This window comes from Engystomops pustulosus, chromosome 6 (genome assembly GCF_040894005.1).
Source record: "Engystomops pustulosus chromosome 6, aEngPut4.maternal, whole genome shotgun sequence".
Taxonomy (NCBI): Eukaryota; Metazoa; Chordata; class Amphibia; order Anura; family Leptodactylidae; genus Engystomops; species Engystomops pustulosus.
Window position 1 is genome coordinate 125,787,761 of NC_092416.1, and position 20,174 is coordinate 125,807,934.

General features: G+C 41.6%; 1 protein-coding gene and 1 long non-coding RNA gene across 2 annotated transcripts in view; one reads left to right on the top strand and one right to left on the bottom strand.

The window, feature by feature from the left end:
• The window catches only part of COL20A1 (collagen type XX alpha 1 chain), a 114,741-nt gene extending 98,975 nt beyond the window's left edge, over positions 1–15,766 (bottom strand). Inside the window, exons 1-2 of the mRNA XM_072110908.1 lie at positions 15,711–15,766; positions 11,855–11,937 (exon numbers count right to left, since the gene is read on the bottom strand). Coding sequence (XP_071967009.1) covers positions 11,855–11,927 — 73 coding nt within the window. The 5' untranslated portion in view covers positions 11,928–11,937; positions 15,711–15,766. The remainder of the gene's footprint in view (positions 1–11,854; positions 11,938–15,710) is intronic.
• On the top strand, positions 11,339–12,947 carry LOC140064228 (uncharacterized). The gene is made up of 3 exons (XR_011847729.1): positions 11,339–11,446; positions 11,840–11,963; positions 12,825–12,947. It is a non-coding gene; the product is annotated as an uncharacterized lncRNA (long non-coding RNA).
• Positions 15,767–20,174: the final 4,408 nt, after the last annotated feature.

Consider the following 20,174-nt stretch of genomic DNA (forward strand, 5'->3'; position numbering starts at 1 on the left):
AGCCCCTGCCTGAAGAGTGGAACTAATAGCTAGTATAGTGAGGAAAGAGGTATCATCCTACCTTTAAGGGTGATACCTGAAGCAATCCAGGATAAAGCTGAAGCATCCTTCCAGGACACAGCTACCTCCCAGCCTGCCCTCTGCATCCAGGCTGGTGATCTACATCCTGTGGCTCCCTCCAACTGCATCTCAGCAATCTACCATTCTGTTAAAGGCACGTTGCTGCGGTTCCTGTCGGTTCCAATAAAGAACTGTAAGTTGTTTTTGTTCAACGTCTGCCTCCGTCTGGTCCCTGCTACTACAGCTATCACCATCACGGGCACCCTGTCCACCACACAGAGACTCATACTCTAGACACCAAAGGGTTGCCCCAGGGAGATCCGTTATAGCAGCCTCTCCCTCATCATTTCTTGCCAACACCACCCTGCTGGAGACCTGCCAGGCTGTAGGATAGCCCTCCGGTTCCCCCATACCAAGCACCGTGACAATAGCGTGCCTAGGCCACAACCGCCAGCCACTCAGGTACTGCGGACCCCGGCTGACTCCAGGCCCCGAGAAAAGGCTAGGCCCCGGTGGGGGATGTTGCAGATATAAACATTAATAAACTGTTAAAACACTTTAAAACTATTTAAAAACATAACGGAGATAAGCGCCGGCACCAGCTCACCCTGAGCTGGTGCACGGCATGTCCAGCTTATAAGCCCTATCCCAAGTGGTAGGTTTCCTTTAACACGGAAGACTCTTTCTGTTAAATATTTAGGTATTATCTGTGGTAAGATCCAGGAATCCCTCTACATCTTGAATTATCCCCTCCTACTTTGTAAAATTCTGATGAAATTAACTAAATGGGCCAATTGACCTCTCTTGCTTGGTTTCTGATATCTGAAAAAAAAAATAATCAGCTTCCAAAAACTGTTGTACCCACTGCAGACAATCCCCATGCCCCTAAAACATGTAGGTGTCAACTGATGCTTCTTTTATCTTACGGGACACATATTTGGTCGCTATAAAATTACTTTGCTATATTGTGAATGAGAAATTATATAAAAAAGCAGGAACAGCAAAGGAAGCCAGCACTGGGCAATGGTCTTTAATGACCCAAAACTACACAAAGGTATTTTAGATGTAGATATGGTTTGTAAGGAGGTAACAAAACAAGCAATCAAAATGTGCTTGAAATAATTGGAAGATATTGGAATATAGAGCTCCCTGTGAGCCAGCAAGTGCTCTTATTCTCCACCTGTCCAAACTTAGACCTCTTACCCCCAAAGTTACTACTACCTTACTTATTGCTTAGTGATTATTATTATTAAAGAAGTGTCTGCTCCCCTCTCCTCTCCTCCAAGTATGCTTAGAAACTAAACACCACGCATCACAATTGGGGGAACAATATACCTTGCTAATCTCTGTACACACCATACCAGCCTGTAAAATTTGCAGACAGTATACAGTTTCCACAGCCATATTCCTACAATCTTCCTCCCACCCACTGGAGCCTTTAGTGCCAGTGATGTTATCCTCTTTTCTTATATTGTCTTTCAATTGTTAATCAGATATCAGTTGTTTTAATGATGCTTGACCCATCTATAACTGTTAAGCTTGAAAACAAATACTGAATCACCAGTTATATCAGGGGCTATCACTACACAATCATGGGTTTGGTGAACTCCACCACATCTACATTGTTGATCACCAACTGTAGAATGGACAAACAAAATGTGCACTCTGGAACACTATACTTAAGAACTCAGGATACTATTACTTTCTGCCCCTGCAGTCATTTTACACATCTCATTTCCTATCAATAAACTTAAAGGAAACCTACCACTTGAAGTGGCAGGTTTCCGATGGCAATACCGGGCACCAGCTCAGGGTGAGCTGGTGCCGGAGCTTATTTTAGTTAGTGTTTTAAACCGCGGTATCGCGGTTTAAAACACTTTTTAAACTTTATAGCCGGCGCAGGCAGGTACGCGCTCGGCGCTTACCGTGCGCGCGGCTACATAGGAAGTGAATGAGAGCCGCGCGCACGGTAAGCGCCGAGCGCGTACCTGCCTGCGCCGGCTATAAAGTTTAAAAAGTGTTTTAAACCGCGATACCGCGGTTTAAAACACTAACTAAAATAAGCTCCGGCACCAGCTCACCCTGAGCTGGTGCCCGGTATTGCCATCGGAAACCTGCCACTACAAGTGGTAGGTTTCCTTTAAATTAATCGATATTTAATGAAAATCACAGTATCCTGAACTTTTCTATACTGGCTTTATAATAGACTGAAACCTCCTAATTCTGTAAAGGTTTTCTGAGCTGTGGTCACCTTTTTCACATCATAGAATACAAGAAGAATCCTATACACCTCCGATAGGCACAAGGCTTGCCTAGAAGACTCTCCATAGACCTGAATAAGTTGGATCCAGACTATTTCTGCCTTTGGCAAGAAGGCTGCTGTAAAATGAAATGTACTTCTAAATGCCAGCCACCAAAATCATGGACAGTAAAGAAAATAAAAAACACAATCAGGAAATAAAGAGAAAAAAAGTTTGCCTTAAAGGGTTGTTCTAAGAATCCTGGGAACCTTGAAGTGCCTGTGCCTCCTTAAAAGTGGACTGAAACTTCATACTGCTGTAGAACAGGATATATCTCAGTCAGATGGACACATTGGGGCAGATTTATCAAGCTGTCTGAAAGTCAGAATATTTCTAGTTGCCCATGGCAACCAATCACAGCTCCCCTTTAAAACATTCATGAGCACTGGTAAAATCAAAGCTGAGCTGTGATTGGTTGCCATGAGCAACTAGGAATATTCTGACTTTCAGACAGCTTGATAAATCTGCCCCATTGTTTATGGAAGCAAGCATAAAATGCTAGGGGGCACGTATCAACAGGAAGGCTTTCTGATGTGCAGTTTTATCCCTGGTTTATTATTAGGGGTACCAGAAACAGGTAACAGAAACTTTCTCCAAAAAACATTAAAGATGGCAGCCAAGCACCACTCCTCAGACCCTACACTGCAATGGTGGTGGTCCCTATTGTCTAGACTGTATACAATAGTAACAAGTTTGTACATCTTTGCTGCGCCTGGATGTACCTTTTATTTCACTCACTAGAAAGGTGTCCATCTCTAGTAACTGTTCTGTTAACAGGGTTCACTTCTGACAGTTTAGAAAAAACATCTCACAAGAATGGGTACAAGTATAAGAAGATTATCTGAGGAGTTACAATGCTACAGCTTTGGAAAGTTCAGTGGTGTCTGGAGGTCGCTACTGTTACCATGGTAACAACGCGACAAGAACCTCAAATGATATAGATGAAAAGAGATGAGAACCGAAAAGGAGGGAAACCACTTACATGACTATATAGTGTTGTATATATGTAAAGTGTAAGTACTGATGGAACCAACAAGACTCCTATTCCAGTTAAAGGGTCTCCTGTGGAAATGTAACAATGGGTTGAAGAGATGCCATTTGGAGCTGATGTCCTGTAACCATAACAACATAAATTTGAACCTTTACAACTAAAATCATAATCAGGAGGCAAGAAATATGTTTAAATATTTGTTGCCAATTACAGAAGTCAGACATTGGGGCTTATTTACTAAGGGTTGCGGATCGCACTTCTGTTGGACTGTTCACAGGTTTCTGGCTACTGTGAGGGCACTGTAACTATATTGTAAAGATTTCCTCCAGCACACATGCAAAGTGGATTAAAATAAAATCTTCCCTTATTGTTACATGCTAAAAAGAGAATGCACATCCAAAGACAGGACAAAAAAGTAGGGGGACCTACTTATTTGCTAGCAGTTTTTTGGCTGTTGCCACACAGCAGCATTCATTTCTATGGGCTCATACACATGGCCATGGATTCCACGGTCCTGTGCATGACACGATTGCTCATGCCACAAAACATGAGTAGGTCTTCATAAGCCAATGACAGACAGGCTGAAAAAAATAATGACCTCCGGCTTCTATAAAGTATTACACTATGAAACACTGAAATAGGGGGACAGTGTTCTAAAATTAAAAAAAAGTGTGAAAAAAAACAAAAACAGGCGCAAACAGGATTGTTTTGAAACTCGAGCTATACGGTCGGAAGTGCTTATATGGGAAAGGAGGGGTGAATAAAGCTCCCTCCTCCTTTCAGCCAGTCGTCTGCCTATGGTGGGAGGAGGGATGAAGAGCACTTCTGGTCCAGGTGAGCACAAGGTGTATAAATTCACCCCAAGTCGTAAGAAAGACATATAGACATATAAATCTTTATTGCATTTAGGTAATATATATATATATATATATATATATATATATATAAACTAAACTGAATCAAGAATACATCCATCCATTTACTACGCTGCCTTGCTTTCCTTTCGGATATAAAGATAGGTGACAAAAGGAAGGTTAGAAGTTGTTAGATCTGAGCAGGGCTTGTCTGGTCCCATCAACCTCTGAGTTCTAGAAGGGTGGAAAGCTCCATAATTTGGGGAGCTCAGATCTCACACACGGTTGGAGGAGTCTTGAGTAGTGAAATGGATGTGATTTTACTACCAGTGTGCTCTCTCGCCACGCTATCACTGCCTGCAGACATTGTGAGCTGACATTGCCGCATCTCATCACATCCAGGAGGTTAAGCAGCTGTAAGCGTGGTCAGCGCAAGTCAGGGAGCAGGATACTGAGTGGTGGGACATTAGTGCTGCGGGGACTAGGAACACATTTCACAGTGCAGAACCATTCAGATTAGATCTGAAATGGAGCAATGGGAAACAACCACACCCCTCTGGTACTAAAAGTAATACATGAATAGTCAGAGCTTCCATTATGATTTTGGCCTGGGGGGTGACGTCTCTTCTTCCTTCCATCTTCACACACAAACTGAATTCATTGTCCTCAAAATCTACTTATTCCCTTCCGCAGCAGATTAACCCTTATTGGCGTGTAAATGTTTCAACTACTGATATTAAGAACTTCTGTTTCAAGCAGCATTTCTGAATTTTAGTAACGGTGGAAATATACACCACAGTCATGATGTGGGGGATACAATTCAGATGCAGTCAGTAACATCCACACATCCTACAAAATTATCTAGTGACCGTTTCATGTACTGTTAACATGATACAATCACTAAATAATAATATTGTAATGATTTAACGGCAAAATGCATTAATTGGATGCAGCTGGGCGCATATTAACTGCATCCTTACCCGAGAGGGGGATGTTCAGATGCTCATATGGGCTCTCCCACACCTGAATGAGATAAGTTTGTAAATGGGTGTTATTAAACCATATAACTCCAGAGAAAACTATTTCAATGGTGCAACTGCCTCCACTGGGTACCCAATACCAGACATGGGGGGGGGGGGCTTCAGTGAGTTTCCCGGAGGGGTACAGTCCCAAGATTCGCAAGAGAGATTGGGCTAACCCCCATGAGCGTGTGCTCCTAATTATGGTTTATGCCCATGTTATTTGGATGGATATAATTCTTTATTTGGATTTCCCTACAAAATGAATGGCTAATGCATACTAAAGAGTCTTCTACTTTTGTCTAGGATAGCTATCTCCTGTGAAAGTATGAAAATCCATGCTTACAATGTTTAAGCAATGTTTAGACCTAAATTGTAATTAGGATCAGAACCTAGGAGAGACAGGCACATCTACAAATAATAAAACATGGCAAATTTTTGTACTCTTAGCACACTACCTAATAGAGCAGCTTACCTAAATCTGTGCTTTCTAATTGTGTTAATGGTCTTTTTCATAAAAATTGTGCTCCTGACTCTGCTATGATACTGGACTATAAAAGCATTTTCACAGTCCTACTGCTATTTAAGCACACACAAATGTATATTTACATAGCTAATGCTGTCTATAGCTTTGTATCGCCTATAATACTAATAGGGTTCATTGAACGACAGATCCTAATGGCAAGGTCATCTAGTAGCCAGACTAATGGCACCTGCTAGAAAGCTACTATATGTCATCTACATAGACAATATCAACAAAAAGTACAAAAGCTATAGCTCTTTAGGTATCATTTATACTATACATTGGTACATAGGGCATGAGAAAATCTCCCACATCTAAATAGAGGGGAGACTTCTGTCCATTCCAGTAACTTACAATGGCAAAATAATCATCCAACTTTTCCTTCATGAAAATCTTCGAAGGGTTTGTCAAAGACATTAAAAAAATTATATGTGGCCGAGAGGGGGCTGCATGGAAAAATAAACATTAACTTACTTCTGCGCTTCCTCCCAGAGTCCTACACTGCCTTTTCGCCATGCCTCCGTTTATTTACAGGGGCACAGAAGCTCCGCTGAGTTCGGTTTCCGGCCAGCCAAGCCCACCCGCCCCCATATCCCAGCGCAAGATACAGCGCTAGGAATAGGGGAGTGCGCGGTATAGGGACAAACAGGGACACAGCATGGCACGACGGCAGCATGGGAAGTCAGGAGCGAATCCGGAGGCAATTATAACCACATATAATTTTTTTAACATCTCGGACAACATATAATTTTTTTAACATCTCGGACAACTCCTTTAATCTTGTCCAAATGTATTTTGAGATGTTTAGAAATTATATTTTCTTATACAGGCAGTTCACGGGGTACGTATTAGATAGGTTGTTTACAGCTGTAAAGTAAAGCATCCAGAGAGCTCCAGCAGAGGTCACAATGAGCAGATAGGCCCATCTGTAACTAGGGGTCAGCTGTAAGTCAGTTGCCCTTAAGTTAGGGACTACCTGTACTGTACATTTTTAAAACATGATAAATCCATTATATAGAACTGGAGATCCCACTGCATGAGACAACCTATTGGTGCTTTCTTATTGGACACATATTCCAAAAAAAAAGGATTAATCCAAAATAGTAATACCCATTTAAAGAGCAATTAACCATAAAGTATTCTAAGACCAGTTGTACATGAGCGAGTTTGTTTTCTGGCGAACTTACCAGTAATGGCTGCCATCAGCCCGAGTAGCACTCCAAAGAGGCACTAGGTTTTATTTATCAGGGGATGTCCTACTTTTTCATGAACAAGAATTCACATTTATTGTTGAACAATAAAAATTCACATGTATTAATTACTGTGGTCATGTCATCACACACATCAGTACAACCATCTGACTCTATTTTCATGTATTTTTGATCCCTGTGTTTATATACAAAAAGCTAAATTTTTTCATTATCCCATGAATTCTTCACCCAGGTCACAACATCTTCCAGTATCTAATGATCTACTAATGTATAGCTATATGGGTGGGGAGGGGGAGGTGCAATGACGGCCGCTAGTTCTTATATTCAGGAAAGACCTTATATTTCTAAAATTAAATAAAAATAGTACTTATTTTCAGGGTAATAAGGTATATACTGGGGGGCAGTGTGTTCTAGGCTACCTATCTACTGGGGTGGGGGCAGTGTGTGCTGGGCTGCCTATATACTGGGGGGTGCAGTGTGTGTTGGATACCTATATACTGGAGGGCAATGTGTCCTGGTCTACATATAGTATATTGTGTATATGCAGTGTTACTGCATTTTGCGCTTTATGTTATATCAACGCACCCTTAATTGATGAATTAGGTGGTGCTGTATGTAATCAATTCAGGGGGTGCCATATATATATATTAAATTGGGGGTGCTGTACTTGCTATAATTCATTCCAGGGAAATATATAAGAATGCATTTATGAAGCACTTATATGGAATTTTGTATCATACAGTGGTGGCCAAAAGTATTGGCACCCCTGCAATTCTGTCAGATAATATGCATTTTCTTCCAGAAAATGATTGCTATCACAAATTCTTTGGTATTAATATTTTCATTTATTTTGCTTGCAATGAAAAAACACAAAAGAAAACGAAAGAAAAGTCAAATCATTGATCATTTTACACAAAACTCCAAAAATGGGAAGGACAAAAGTATTGGCACCCTCAGGCTAATACTTGGTAGTACAACCTTTAGACAAAATAACTGTGAACAACTGCTTCCGGTATCCATCAATGAGTTTCTTACAATGCTCTGCTGTAATTTTAGACCATTCTTCTTTGGCAAACTGAGATTTAAAGGCGCCTTCTCCAAACTGCCATTGTGAGATCACTCCACATATGTTCTATTCTCTATTGGATTCAGGTCTGGACTCATTGCTGTTCACTTTACAAGTCTCCAGTGCTTTCTCTCAAACCATTTTCTAGTGCTTTTTGAATTGTGTTTTGGGTCATTGACCTGCTGACACTGGGCCCTACATTATGCTGCAAAATTTGTTGGTAGTCTTCAGACTTCATAATGCAATGCACCCAGTCAAGCAGTGCCAGAGGCAGCAAAGCAGCCCCAAAGCATCAGGGATCCTACGACATGTTCGACTGTAGGGACCTTGTTCTTTTCTTTGAAAGCCTCTTTTTTTTTTTGTAAACTCTATGTTGATGCCTTTTCCCCAAAAGATCTACTTTTGTATCATCAGAACATTCTCCCAAAACGTTTTAGGCTTTCTCAGGTAAATTTGGCATACTTTTGGCTTTTTTATGTTTCTGTGTAAGAAGTGGGGTCTTCCTGGCAGGGGCGTAACTTGAGGGGTTGCAGAGGGTGCAATCGCAACCAGGCTCAGCAGGTTTAGGGGGCCCATAAGGTGTCACTTTCCAATATGAGAACACTATAAAACATACATTATAGTCAGGGGCTTGGAACAGACTTGGCACTGGGGCCCATCAGCTTCAAGTTACGCCACTGCTTCCTGGGTATCCTACCATGCAGTCCCTTTTCATTCAGACGCCAGCAGATAGTACGGATTGACACTGTTGTACCCTCAGACTGCAGCTTGAACTTGTTTTGATGTTAGTCAAGGTTCTTAATCCACCATCCACACAATCTTGCATCGAAAACTCTCATGAATTTTTCTTTTCCGTCCACATCTAGGGAGGTGCCACAGTGCCATGGGCTTTAAACTTCTTGATGACACTGTGCACGGTAGACACAGGAACATTCAGGTCTTTGGAGATAGACTTGTAGCCTTGAGATTGCTCATGCTTCCTCACAATTTTGATTCTCAAGTCCTCAGACAGTTCTTTGTTTTTTCCATTTCTTTACTCCATTCTCAATGTGGTACACACAAGGGCACAGGACAGAGGGTCAACTTTAATCCATTTCAACTGGCTGCAAGTGTGATTTAGTTATTGCCACCACTTGGTGCCACAAGTAAGTTACAGGTGCTGTTAATTACACAAAATAGAGAAGCATCACATGATTTTTCAAACAGTGCCAATACTTTTGTCCACCCCCTTTTTTATGTTTGGTGTGGAATTAAATCTAATTTGGCTTTTTTTCTATTTGTGGTTTTCCATTGAAGAAAAATAAAATGAAGATAATAATACCAAAGAATTTCTGATTGCAATAATTTTTTGGAAAAAAAAACTCAGTATTATCTGACAGAATTGCAGGGGTGCCAATACTTTTGGCCACCACTGTAGTATAAAATGAGAACCAAATGGTGGGGGGCCCAAAAATCTTGCCAGTTTTGGGCCCCAAAAATAGTGGCGTCCGTTGCCTGGGCACACGGAGCAAGTTTGTTTGCACAACTGGCCTTAAAGGTCTCCTTATCTAACAATTAGGCAAAACATTTTTCAGCAGTTTCGAAACGTTGAGTCCTTATGTGAGAGCTAAAGGGAGAGCTAATGTCGATGCAATTGACTGGTCATCCATCTTTCCCTAACGCCTGAATGATAGCTTTTAAACACGTCTCTTATATATCCAAATACAATCCCCATAAATAATACTCAGATCCGATGCCATCTCTAAAATTTCCCTCTTTGCCCACTTTGCACACAGACATCCTCTCAGCATAAGAACAAGAGCGGCCTGTCTACTGGAAACAATAGCAGATATTATCTCCAGCGCACACTTCGGCACTTGCCATTTCCCAGCTGCGCCTTTATCCAGTCTTTGAGGTCAGAAACAGGGTGACATTGACATGTCCGGTTCCCCCTTTTACACCATGTTACTGCAGACACAGCTCAGGAATGTGTCAAGGCACATTTGGTCGAAATCTAATTGTAGCAATGCGGGTGACCTGGGGTCAGAAAATAATCACAACGCTGGCAAGTAAACACATTTCATAACTTTGTCCTAAAAAGTTGATGTCAACAAACTTTCCCCTAAATTGTTTTTGACAAATGTCTTCCAAGATGTAAAATAAAACTATATAGAACAGGAGAGCAGAGGAATTACCAATTGCCCCACAGTTTTTTTCCACTATAAAAATATCAGAAAGTAACTGCGTTTAGTAATTTACCCTAGGTTTTTAGCGAGGCAGGGGTGTAGCTAGAGGGTCATGAGCTCAGCCTGGGAGCAAAGCCGCATCTGAATGGCAGAATATTCCTTTGGGGCATTCAACCATGATAAGAAATAGCATTTTAGAAAAAAAAACACTATGTAAAGGAGTATTCTAATAAGAAGAGACACTATAAATTCATTCATAGTCTGCATTTATTTTGGAGCCTTGTTTGGGATGTTATTAGATACCTAAACTATCGCAGACCATTCTAGGTGATTGGAGTGTTTGAGGAATCCAATCTACCCAGCCCTACTTTCCTGCATTATCACCAATGTAGACAGCTCCAGAGTCCATCAGCATGTATAGGCCATCAGCAATTTTCTTTATTTTTATACATAATAGGGCGGGGGCAAAATTACAGGGTTAGTAGCCATAACAGCTGCTATGGGGCCCACCATGTCATGGGGCCCAGCCACCCAACCTGACCCTGCAACAGTTTTCTGTTGGATTTTGTACATACTTAATAGTGCAAACTGCTTGAACATGTATTTAGGAAGTGTCAGCGCTGCACTATTCCCAACGCTAGAAGGGCGCTGCGACCATGCGACACATTTATAATGCAAAGTCCAAAAGAAATGTGTTGCATGCTCTATGTTAAAGGTGCACCAAAAAGAAGTTGGTGCCCTCTGTTGGAGCAGTGCAGGGAGTGACAAATTCAAGAAGAAAGGGCACCACAATTTCTGAATCTGGCACACCCCGCACAATTCACACTGTTATGCAATGTTATTAATAAATGTGGGCCATTATGTTGTACATTTTACGGGAGTCCTTGTATCATAATTAAGTATGATCCACAGACTCCTGTACACTGCACTTGTGCTCGGTATATGGAAACCGACCAGCACCTGGTCTAGTTTAGATGGACGGAGTATAGTCGTATGCTGATGTCCCCATAAATCTGCTATATAAATCTGTGTGAACAGACCCCTAAGCATCATAATGTACAGAAAGTCCTCTGTGATTTCATAGCTACCCATGCACATACTGCAGAATGTTTCCATATGAAAAATTACAAAGAACCATCCCAGTAAAAGCATTGTTCTGTGCGAAATAAGTAAAACCACAAAGGGTGGAAGCAGACGGGATGCTGAAGTTTTCTGTTGAGCTTTGTCCTCCTTCAGGGCTACAACAAGGACCAAAGGGTCAGTATGGACAGATATTTTAGAGATTTTTTTTATTGCTGCCTTGTGGATGGTTTTCTACTTACATGCACTGTAGCACCTTGTCAGGCTCGCATTGCGCTCTTTACAGAGGTAGATTTTTGCGCCCCCACAGGCTACACAACCCTAAGACCGTTACTGTGACAACTGTTGTGCCTCCGTAAAGAAGCTACAAAAAAGAACAGTGCTTCCCCATAGCAACACTAGCCTCAAATATACTAACAGCGTTTTAACTCTAGGTAAAACTGAACAATATTATATATATATAGCTCTCAGGGTGTATGTAAAGCTGGATGAATAAAATATAGATGTACATATTTCGGATGAAGTTGATATCCAAGACCTTGGGGCACAGTCTGCATTCCCTCCCCTTAGGTCTCATCATCTTACCTGGGTTCTGGTGACTTCTGACAGCCTGGATGAAAATGGCAGTGAACAGGAGCAGACAGGATGGATACATCATGGTGACTGATCTGTGAGGATGTGTGGAATGAGACAGGTGAGGCAAAAACTTAAAATAACTCATATTCAAAAACCTTACTGTAATATGCCCCATCACGTTACCCTGCATTCATAGTCAATATGTTATATCAGTTCCTGGCAGCCCGCCAATATGACAGCTCTCACATTTAACAGAGGCTTTGCAATTCGTTTCCCAATGTCAGTTCCTATGATTCTACTGCAGTGATGTCCTTCCATGAAGCGAAGGAAACTTACATCACTCTCTCGAGACAAGTATACATCTCACATCCTCCTTAAAAACGCTTGTTCTTTGAACTGCAGGTAAATAGTGGTGCTGTGTCTGGATCTTAGATCGCTATCACATTGAGGAATTCACATAGACATACACCACCTGAAGTCCTGAGGCACCAGAAATCTTTGTGCAACTCAAAAATAACTGGCCATAAGAGGAGCAAGATCCAAAAATATATGGCATAAAAGAGGGGGGCTTGTGGGTATCTGGTAGGTGTCCACAGATTACAGACTTTTACTGGAAAAGGTAAAAAAAATGCCAGGTAGGTGCCAACCTTATCTGGAAACCAATGGTTCCATACCAGATACCAAGGAAAAGCATAATGTAGCAACATACTTAAGGCTGCTGCTAACAATTAGCCCATAGATTACATTTTTAAGCCCATACAAATAATACCAACATTTAAATATAACAAATTATATTGCATTTTTACAGATACCCAAAAACCTCCCACCTCCGCTCAGCTCCCAAGATTAGGAATATAAATATCAATCAAACCAGCTCCTTGTGGGCCGGATCTACTAGACCAAACCTAGAACTACTGAACTGACACTAAGTTCAGTGACCTCGTCAACAAACTTAATGTTGTTTATCATTCTTCACCAGGTCTTCATTATTTTAAAGTTAATCCAAACATTAACCTGTTCCTGAGGCACGCCGTAATATTATGGCACGGGTCAGGAGTGGTTGGATGGAGGGTGCGCACGGGCAGAGCCCTCTCCGTACCAGGTAGGTGTTTGCTGCACCCAAGGGTTAAAGTACACTTGGAAGTCTAAAAAAAAAAAAATTGTAAAAAATAAAATATTAAAAAAATATATAAAACCTAAAAGTTCATATCACCCCCTTTTCTCTAGTACTGATATAAAAATAAACAAAATCATAAACATGTTTCACCACATCCCAAAATATAAAAACAGTTATGCCTTGAACCCCTTAACGGAAAATGCCTGAATTGCTACTTTTTCTCGACTCATAAATCTTTCAATCAAAAGGTCATACAGTCCCTCAAATAGTAGCAATTCAAATGTCATCTTATCCTGCAAAAAATTAGACCATGCACAAAGCTGTATGCTATAGTATAAAAAAGTTGTTGGCGCCAGAAGATGGCAAATTTAAGAAGTTTTTTTTCCATACTAAAGGATTAAATTTTTTTAACATCTATTAAAACATATTAAAACCTACAGAAATTTGGTATCCCTGTGATCATACTAACCGAAGGAATAAAGTGAAGGTGTCAATGAAAAGTTAAGTCATAAGTACAGAACCTACCAGAAAGCAGTGCAACTTGTTTTTTTTACCAATTTTACCATATTTTAATTTTTTCTCTCCTTTCTAGTACATGGTATGGAATATTAGATACCATTACTGGACAATTTTATTACATAGAGAACAAGCCCACACACAACTGTACATGGAAAAATAAAGAATGTATAGATTATTTTAGGTGGGGAGCACCTAAAATAATATCAGCAAATTAATGTTATCATTGTTATGCTTGTTGTCATTCTATAGGAAGGTTCTATGTTTAAAGTGGATAAAATTCTGCCCATGTTCACACAGCTTGTTAGTATCACAAAGAATAATCTGAGCTGATTGTTATAATGAGTTGTGCTCCTGCGTGTCCATAACATGACCATGGACAGATTTCTTTCCACTGGAAGTAAACAGAAGCTCTCTAAAAGTATGACAGCAAGCAGAGATCTAAGAGGAATTGATACAGAGGGTCTATAGGAAAATGGTATATCTTTTCATTATACAAACAATAATTATTTGCTGAAATTTATTTCACTCATTACAGAAATGCCGGTTATTCATAATTAGTAACAATGAGGGCTTATTGCCAAGACTAACGTGTGGTCAGGTAAAATGGTCCATGTTGTAGGTGCAAGTAAAATGCATCCTTTACAGTATCAATGGGGGTTGTACAGTTGAATGAGAAAAGGCTGCAAGTAGGGTTTTTTTTTTTTATATAAACTACAAATAGGTGTTGTATGGTGGAATACCTAAAACTTTCATAGAACGGAACTTGTAGACAATTATGGGACCTAGTCTTGTGTCAGTTACCCTCTGGCAGTTCTCATCCCCACTAAAGTAAAGCCGATTCTTGAAACTGACATATGTGAATTGACACTTACATTTTCATTGGTGTAGTAAATACAGCACCTGCTGTAAAATGCTGTGATGTAATAGCCAAGGGTGTAACAACAGGGACAGCAGTCATAGCCGCTGCTGTTGGGCCTGTAGTTTCAGGGGCCCGGAGTCTAGCCTGACAGACTAAAGAATGGAATATGTGCAACATTATATACATGTTATGCAGGACATAACACCGTGTGCTCACTGCACCATTACCAGGTACTATAGAGTCGAATGGGGGCTTTGATACTGTATGTGTATACATGAGTGTATAAACGTGGGTGATGGTAACTCAATATGTACATTTTTAAGGGAGGCCCAATTCAGAAGGCTGCCATAGGGCAGTCTCTGGTGAAAGCAAACTAAAATATATAGAACATGTAAAGATCTAAATTGTAGCAAATCATAATTTCCCTAAAAAACAAACTAGAATTTTTCCCACCAGTCATTTAGGATATGGGTGCATAAAGTACCTCCCAAGCATCCAAAATTTAGAGGGGCAGTCACAGGTGATCACAACTGCCAGTTTCAAAGTAGGCATATGCAGTAAAAACGGAAAAGTGGAGGTGTTTTGGAAAAAGTAGATCAGTCTTTTGACAGTGTGATGATCAGAAAAGGGGACCGATATACCTGTGCCAAAACACTTTTGTAGCCGTTACCACAAAATCCAAGATTTTAAAATTATGTATTAAAAGACAATTTCAAATCTCAGAGAGAAAAGAGGGTCACTGCCATGGACCATATCTCAATAAAAGGACAATAAAACAATGTCACTACCCAATATTTACTGCAAATATGGTTTCTTATCACTTGTGCAATACCGTGTCTTTTTGTGTATAGATTAGTGTTCTATTCGGATGTCGTCTTATACCAGGCCTGATGAAGAGACCTAAGCAGTTTTGAAAGCTTGCAGTTGTCATCATCTTTTTTTTAGTTAGCCAATAAAAGATATCAACAACTGAGGATTCAACTTTCATCTACAGGAGGGGCACAGGACAGGAGGCTTGTTTAATGAAGCTCCAGAGCACCAGCATAAAATACATGTAATGGTTACACTTCCACCTATTCCTCACAAAATAGTGCCAGTGACCACATGATGGCTAAGTTCATTGTGCCCAAAAAATACTTCTATACAGTGTCCATAGAATGATTATTTACATAGTGTTATAAAATATAATGATGCTATATGTTGTGCTAAAATAATAATTAATTCTAAAAATAAAGTGCACACATCTGAAATACAATATATAAAGAATAAATTTGATAAATATGACAAATGGGTTTCTTAAATAAGTTCACTATAAACATGTGCCATAGAGACCTCCTGCTCACATCAATATAGTGCAGCCCCCTGCTTACCTCACCGTCCCACCAGTCACTCCATAATATGAGGGTCCCTGCTCACTGTCTGTAGGATGAGGAGAGATGACAGATGATATCTCTACACCTCCCACTGCCCAACCCTGAAGCACATCTCTCAGACACCACATCCCACTCACACTGCACACACCAAACAGGCAGCGGTTTAAGGGATATCTCCTGACAATCAAAATTACTTATTCAGCTGTCAGACTTAACCAGACTGAGCACCCAACTTTCCTAGAACACTGAACAGCAATTTACTTAATTAAATAGAGTCTACTAGATTACAAATCCCAACATAAAAGTGAAACCAGAATCGTTCAGGAAATAATAATGATCTTTAAAGAGAACCTGTCACCCCCCCCCCCTCCCCCAACTATGCCCTCATAATCCTCCCCCAAGTCCCTTTCCATTTATGCCATTTTTTAAAAAATTTAATTTTGGGGAACTTGGTTTTAATCGATCCGACCTCTTACCAAATAAGAGGTCAGATCCTCGTATCCTGGGCGCTGCAGTCGGCCGTATTCATGAGGGGGCCTGGTGATATACCCCCCACCACGCCCCTGTTGCAGGAACCTGTAAGAATAGACGGCAGCAACGTATATATTGCGCAATCACAGCCGGCTCTCTGTGATGCGGCCGCGCCGTGGTTGGTGACAGCGCCGGCCAAATGTTATATATATTCGGCCAGCGCTGTGAATAAGCACACCCCGGCCGCTGTCGGTGTGGTGCAGCTGGTGCGGTCACAAACCATGGCTCAGCTGCTGTCAGTACAGCCTGTTCGGGCAGCTGGCGCTGTCACAAACCACGGCTGTCAGTGCAGCTGCATCGCAGAGAGCCATCAGCAATTGGGCAATATATGCGCTGCTGCCGGCTATTCTTACAAGTCCCTGCGCCAGGGGCGTGGTGGGGGTGTGACGGCCGGCCCCTTCATGAATACGGCCGACTGCAGTTCCCCCTTCTGGGGTACTACGCTATCAGTGGGTGAATTTCTTCCAGCGATCTACCGCAACATATGTTGCATACGGAGGAGGTCACAAGAAAAAAACGTGTTGGTCTGAATAGCGGTATATTCTTATCGGAGGATTCAGGAATTTGTGCTGGAGGAGTGTGAACTGCTCTATTTTGTGAGTGACATATTGGAAGAGAAAGACACACGGAAGCAAGGGAATCGGGAGCTCCGGTCAGAACTTATTTTCTATGTTTTACAATTTGGGTTCACTGGATCAACCCTTGACTGTTTGTAGCTCCATGAGAGAGGTGTGCAGCACATAGCTGTTATTGCTATATTCTATAGCACTTTACAAATCTTTAGTGCTTTAGGAACATATACAAATCCCCAAGAAACAAAAACATCCAGCTCTCTTGCTTCAAAATTGGCCTTTATTCAAAGTTCATCTAGGACATCACATGAGTTACAACTAAGCGACGCGTTTCTGACACCCTCCTTGCTAGCCGTGATGAAAGATACCAGAGGGTGTCCGAAACACGTTGCTTAGTTGTAATTCACATGATGTCCTTGATGCTACATGAATAAAGAGCTGGGTCTTTTTGTTCAATTGGGATCATTTTGTCTATGCACAGAGATTTGGTGCTCCCAGTAACAAGTTTGGAACTACATCTTTTGAGCATATAAATATATATATAAATAAACTAATATATTACAGAGTACAAACAGTCATATGGAACAATAGAAGTGAGTTAATGGTGTGTTTAAGACTTTTCTATTTTTCAGTGTTCTGTCATTTTTAAGAACAATTTTTAAGTATCTGATCTTTTTAGTGCTCTGGAGGCATGGTCAAACCTACTGGTGCGCCCTTTTTCTTCTTTTTAGAGCTTTTTGTGGAAAATGTTAACTATTGTGTGAAGAGCTGGTGCTGGTCTGTAGTGGACAGGTAAGAAAGAAGAAGTGCACCAGTAAGTCTGGCCACACCCCCAGTGCACCAACAAGCTACGCCTCTAGTACTCCAGAAGGAATATAAACAGTGTTTTGGCATCATTGCTTCTCAGCAGCAGGGCCAAATTAAGGTTGGTGTGGGCCCCTGGGTGCAAAATCTGGTAGGGACCCATTGAATGTAGTCTAGACAGGGAACAGCAATATACAGCTCCCCAGAAATAACTATATACAGCCTCCCCAGCAATCCCTATATACAGCTCCCCCAGCAATCACTATATGCAGCCCAAAGCAATCACTATATACAGTTCCCCCAGCAACCTCTATATACAGCTCCCGGTAATCACTATATACAGCTCCCCAGCAATCACTGTATACAGCACCCCCAGCAATCACTTTATACAGCCACCCCCCAGTAATCACTATATGCAGCCTCCCCCAGCAATAACCATATACAGCTCCCAGTAATCACAATAGACAGCCCCCCCAGTAATCACTATGTAGAGCCCCCCTATAACAACTATATACAGTTCCCCTATATTAACTATATACAGCTCCCTATAACAACTATTTACACCCCCTATAATAACTAACTATATAGAGACTCCTATTATAACTAACTATATACAGTCCTAGGTAAAATAATAAAATTGTATTCACCTTCCATCGTTCCCCCGATGCGCGCCATCCTCATCTTCCCTTGTGGTGTCAGGGTGGATTTCAGAGGTTCAAGAAGATGGCGGTGCCCTGCTGCAGGCAGTGCCGTGACGTTGCAATGCCGCGTGTCGTGCAGCAAGTGATGTGTGCTGCAGGTGGCGCTGTAACGTGAGCAGCAGGGCACAGCCATCTTGCTGAAGCTCCGATCGTCTATGGCAGAGAAGGGAACTTAATCTTCTCCCTCTCTACCGGACTGTATTTGGGCAGGTGTACTGTGTATGGTAGGGGAGCCCGGACCCAAACATACTGTGGGTGATTTGGGCGGTCATGCGACCACCAGAATTGCCCACATTTGGTGGTGGCCCCTTGAAGGGCAAAGTGGTGGTGGCCTCGGTGGCGCGCGCCCTGAAACCCCCCTCCCCTCCCCCCCCCCCTCCCCTATAACCAGCCCTGCTCAGCAGTATAGTGCAAGGAACTAGTGTGGCTAAGTGAGTGGCCATAAAGATGGGGCAGGTCAGGGTATACAATTCCTTAAAGGACATCTACCACCAGGATGAAAGACTGTATGCAAATGAGCCTGAGGGGGTTCTTCACTCTCACAGGGTCCACTCTCTCTTCACTTCTCACAGGGTCCATCCACTTGCATACATGCCGGCGCCGATGCGCCACAATCTGATCGCGTGCGCCAGAAACCCAGGGCAATTCAGGGAAAGACGGCGCAAATCAGAAATATTTGGAAAAACCCGACGAAAAAGAGTGATCACTGTGCAGATCACTTGAGGAAGTGAATTAAATATATTCTTTTTTCCTATATCCGCACTGCACATACAGTATATAAAAAAATCCATAGTAAAAAATAGAATCATATGCCAAAGCACGCTGCCCTGTGGTTGTGTTCACACATGATGTTTTCATTGCGTTTGAGAATCAATTCAGCAGTGGAGAGGAGATTTTCCCAATTACATGGCATAAACAAAAACACAATGTGAACACAGATTTAACACATGTACGCATGTAAGGTCATGGTCACATGTTCTGTTAGTGTTACGCAACACTGGCACACGGGGGGCGGTCCTCAGCCAGACCAGACCCCGGTATCTTGTATTGTTTAAATGTTGCCTGTAAACGCATATGCAATAAGGCCAAGGCCCGCCCCCTATGCGCTAGCGTTGGGGTATGAGGCAAATCTTTTCTCCACAGCTGTTGTTGTGGGTTTTAAAACGTGACTTAAAAGCTGCAACTTAAACCACAAGTGGGATGAGATTGTAAGGCCCGGGGAGAAATTATTCTGGTTGGCTTGATATTGTGGGGAAGATTTATAAAAAGATTTATAAAAAGAGACAAAGGCTAGAAAGTCTTATGCTGCACTGGTCTAATGATAAGTAAATCTAGCATAGTTTCAGACTGTAGGCTAAAGCCCAGTAAAACTCACTCCATGTGCTTGCAGGATTTGCCAGACTAAACCAAGAAAAACTAGTTCAGTTCAGTTCAGTTCACTAATTTAAAGGGGTATTCTCGTCTCGGCATTCACATTCAGTTTCATTAATCTTCCATATATTAACATTTCTTCAATTGGATCTTATTAAAAAAAATGTTCCTGTGTGAAGATAATTTCTCATAAATGTAGTAATTCTGTCCCTTAGAAACTAGATAGCCTCCTCGGATACGACCACGTCACATTTAGGCAGCAGTGGGCAGACATGCGCTAGAGTCCTGCCTGACCTCCTGGCTTCAGCAATCATTACCACAGGATGTCTGTGGGACATGAAGTAATTCCCGGATATTTCATATACAAAAACTTTTTGTTTATTTGTGCAATCCCTCCAGCAGAGGTGGCCGTATCCGAGGAAGCTATCTCGTTTCTAAGGGACCTTATCACTACATTTATGGAAAATTATCTTCACACAGGA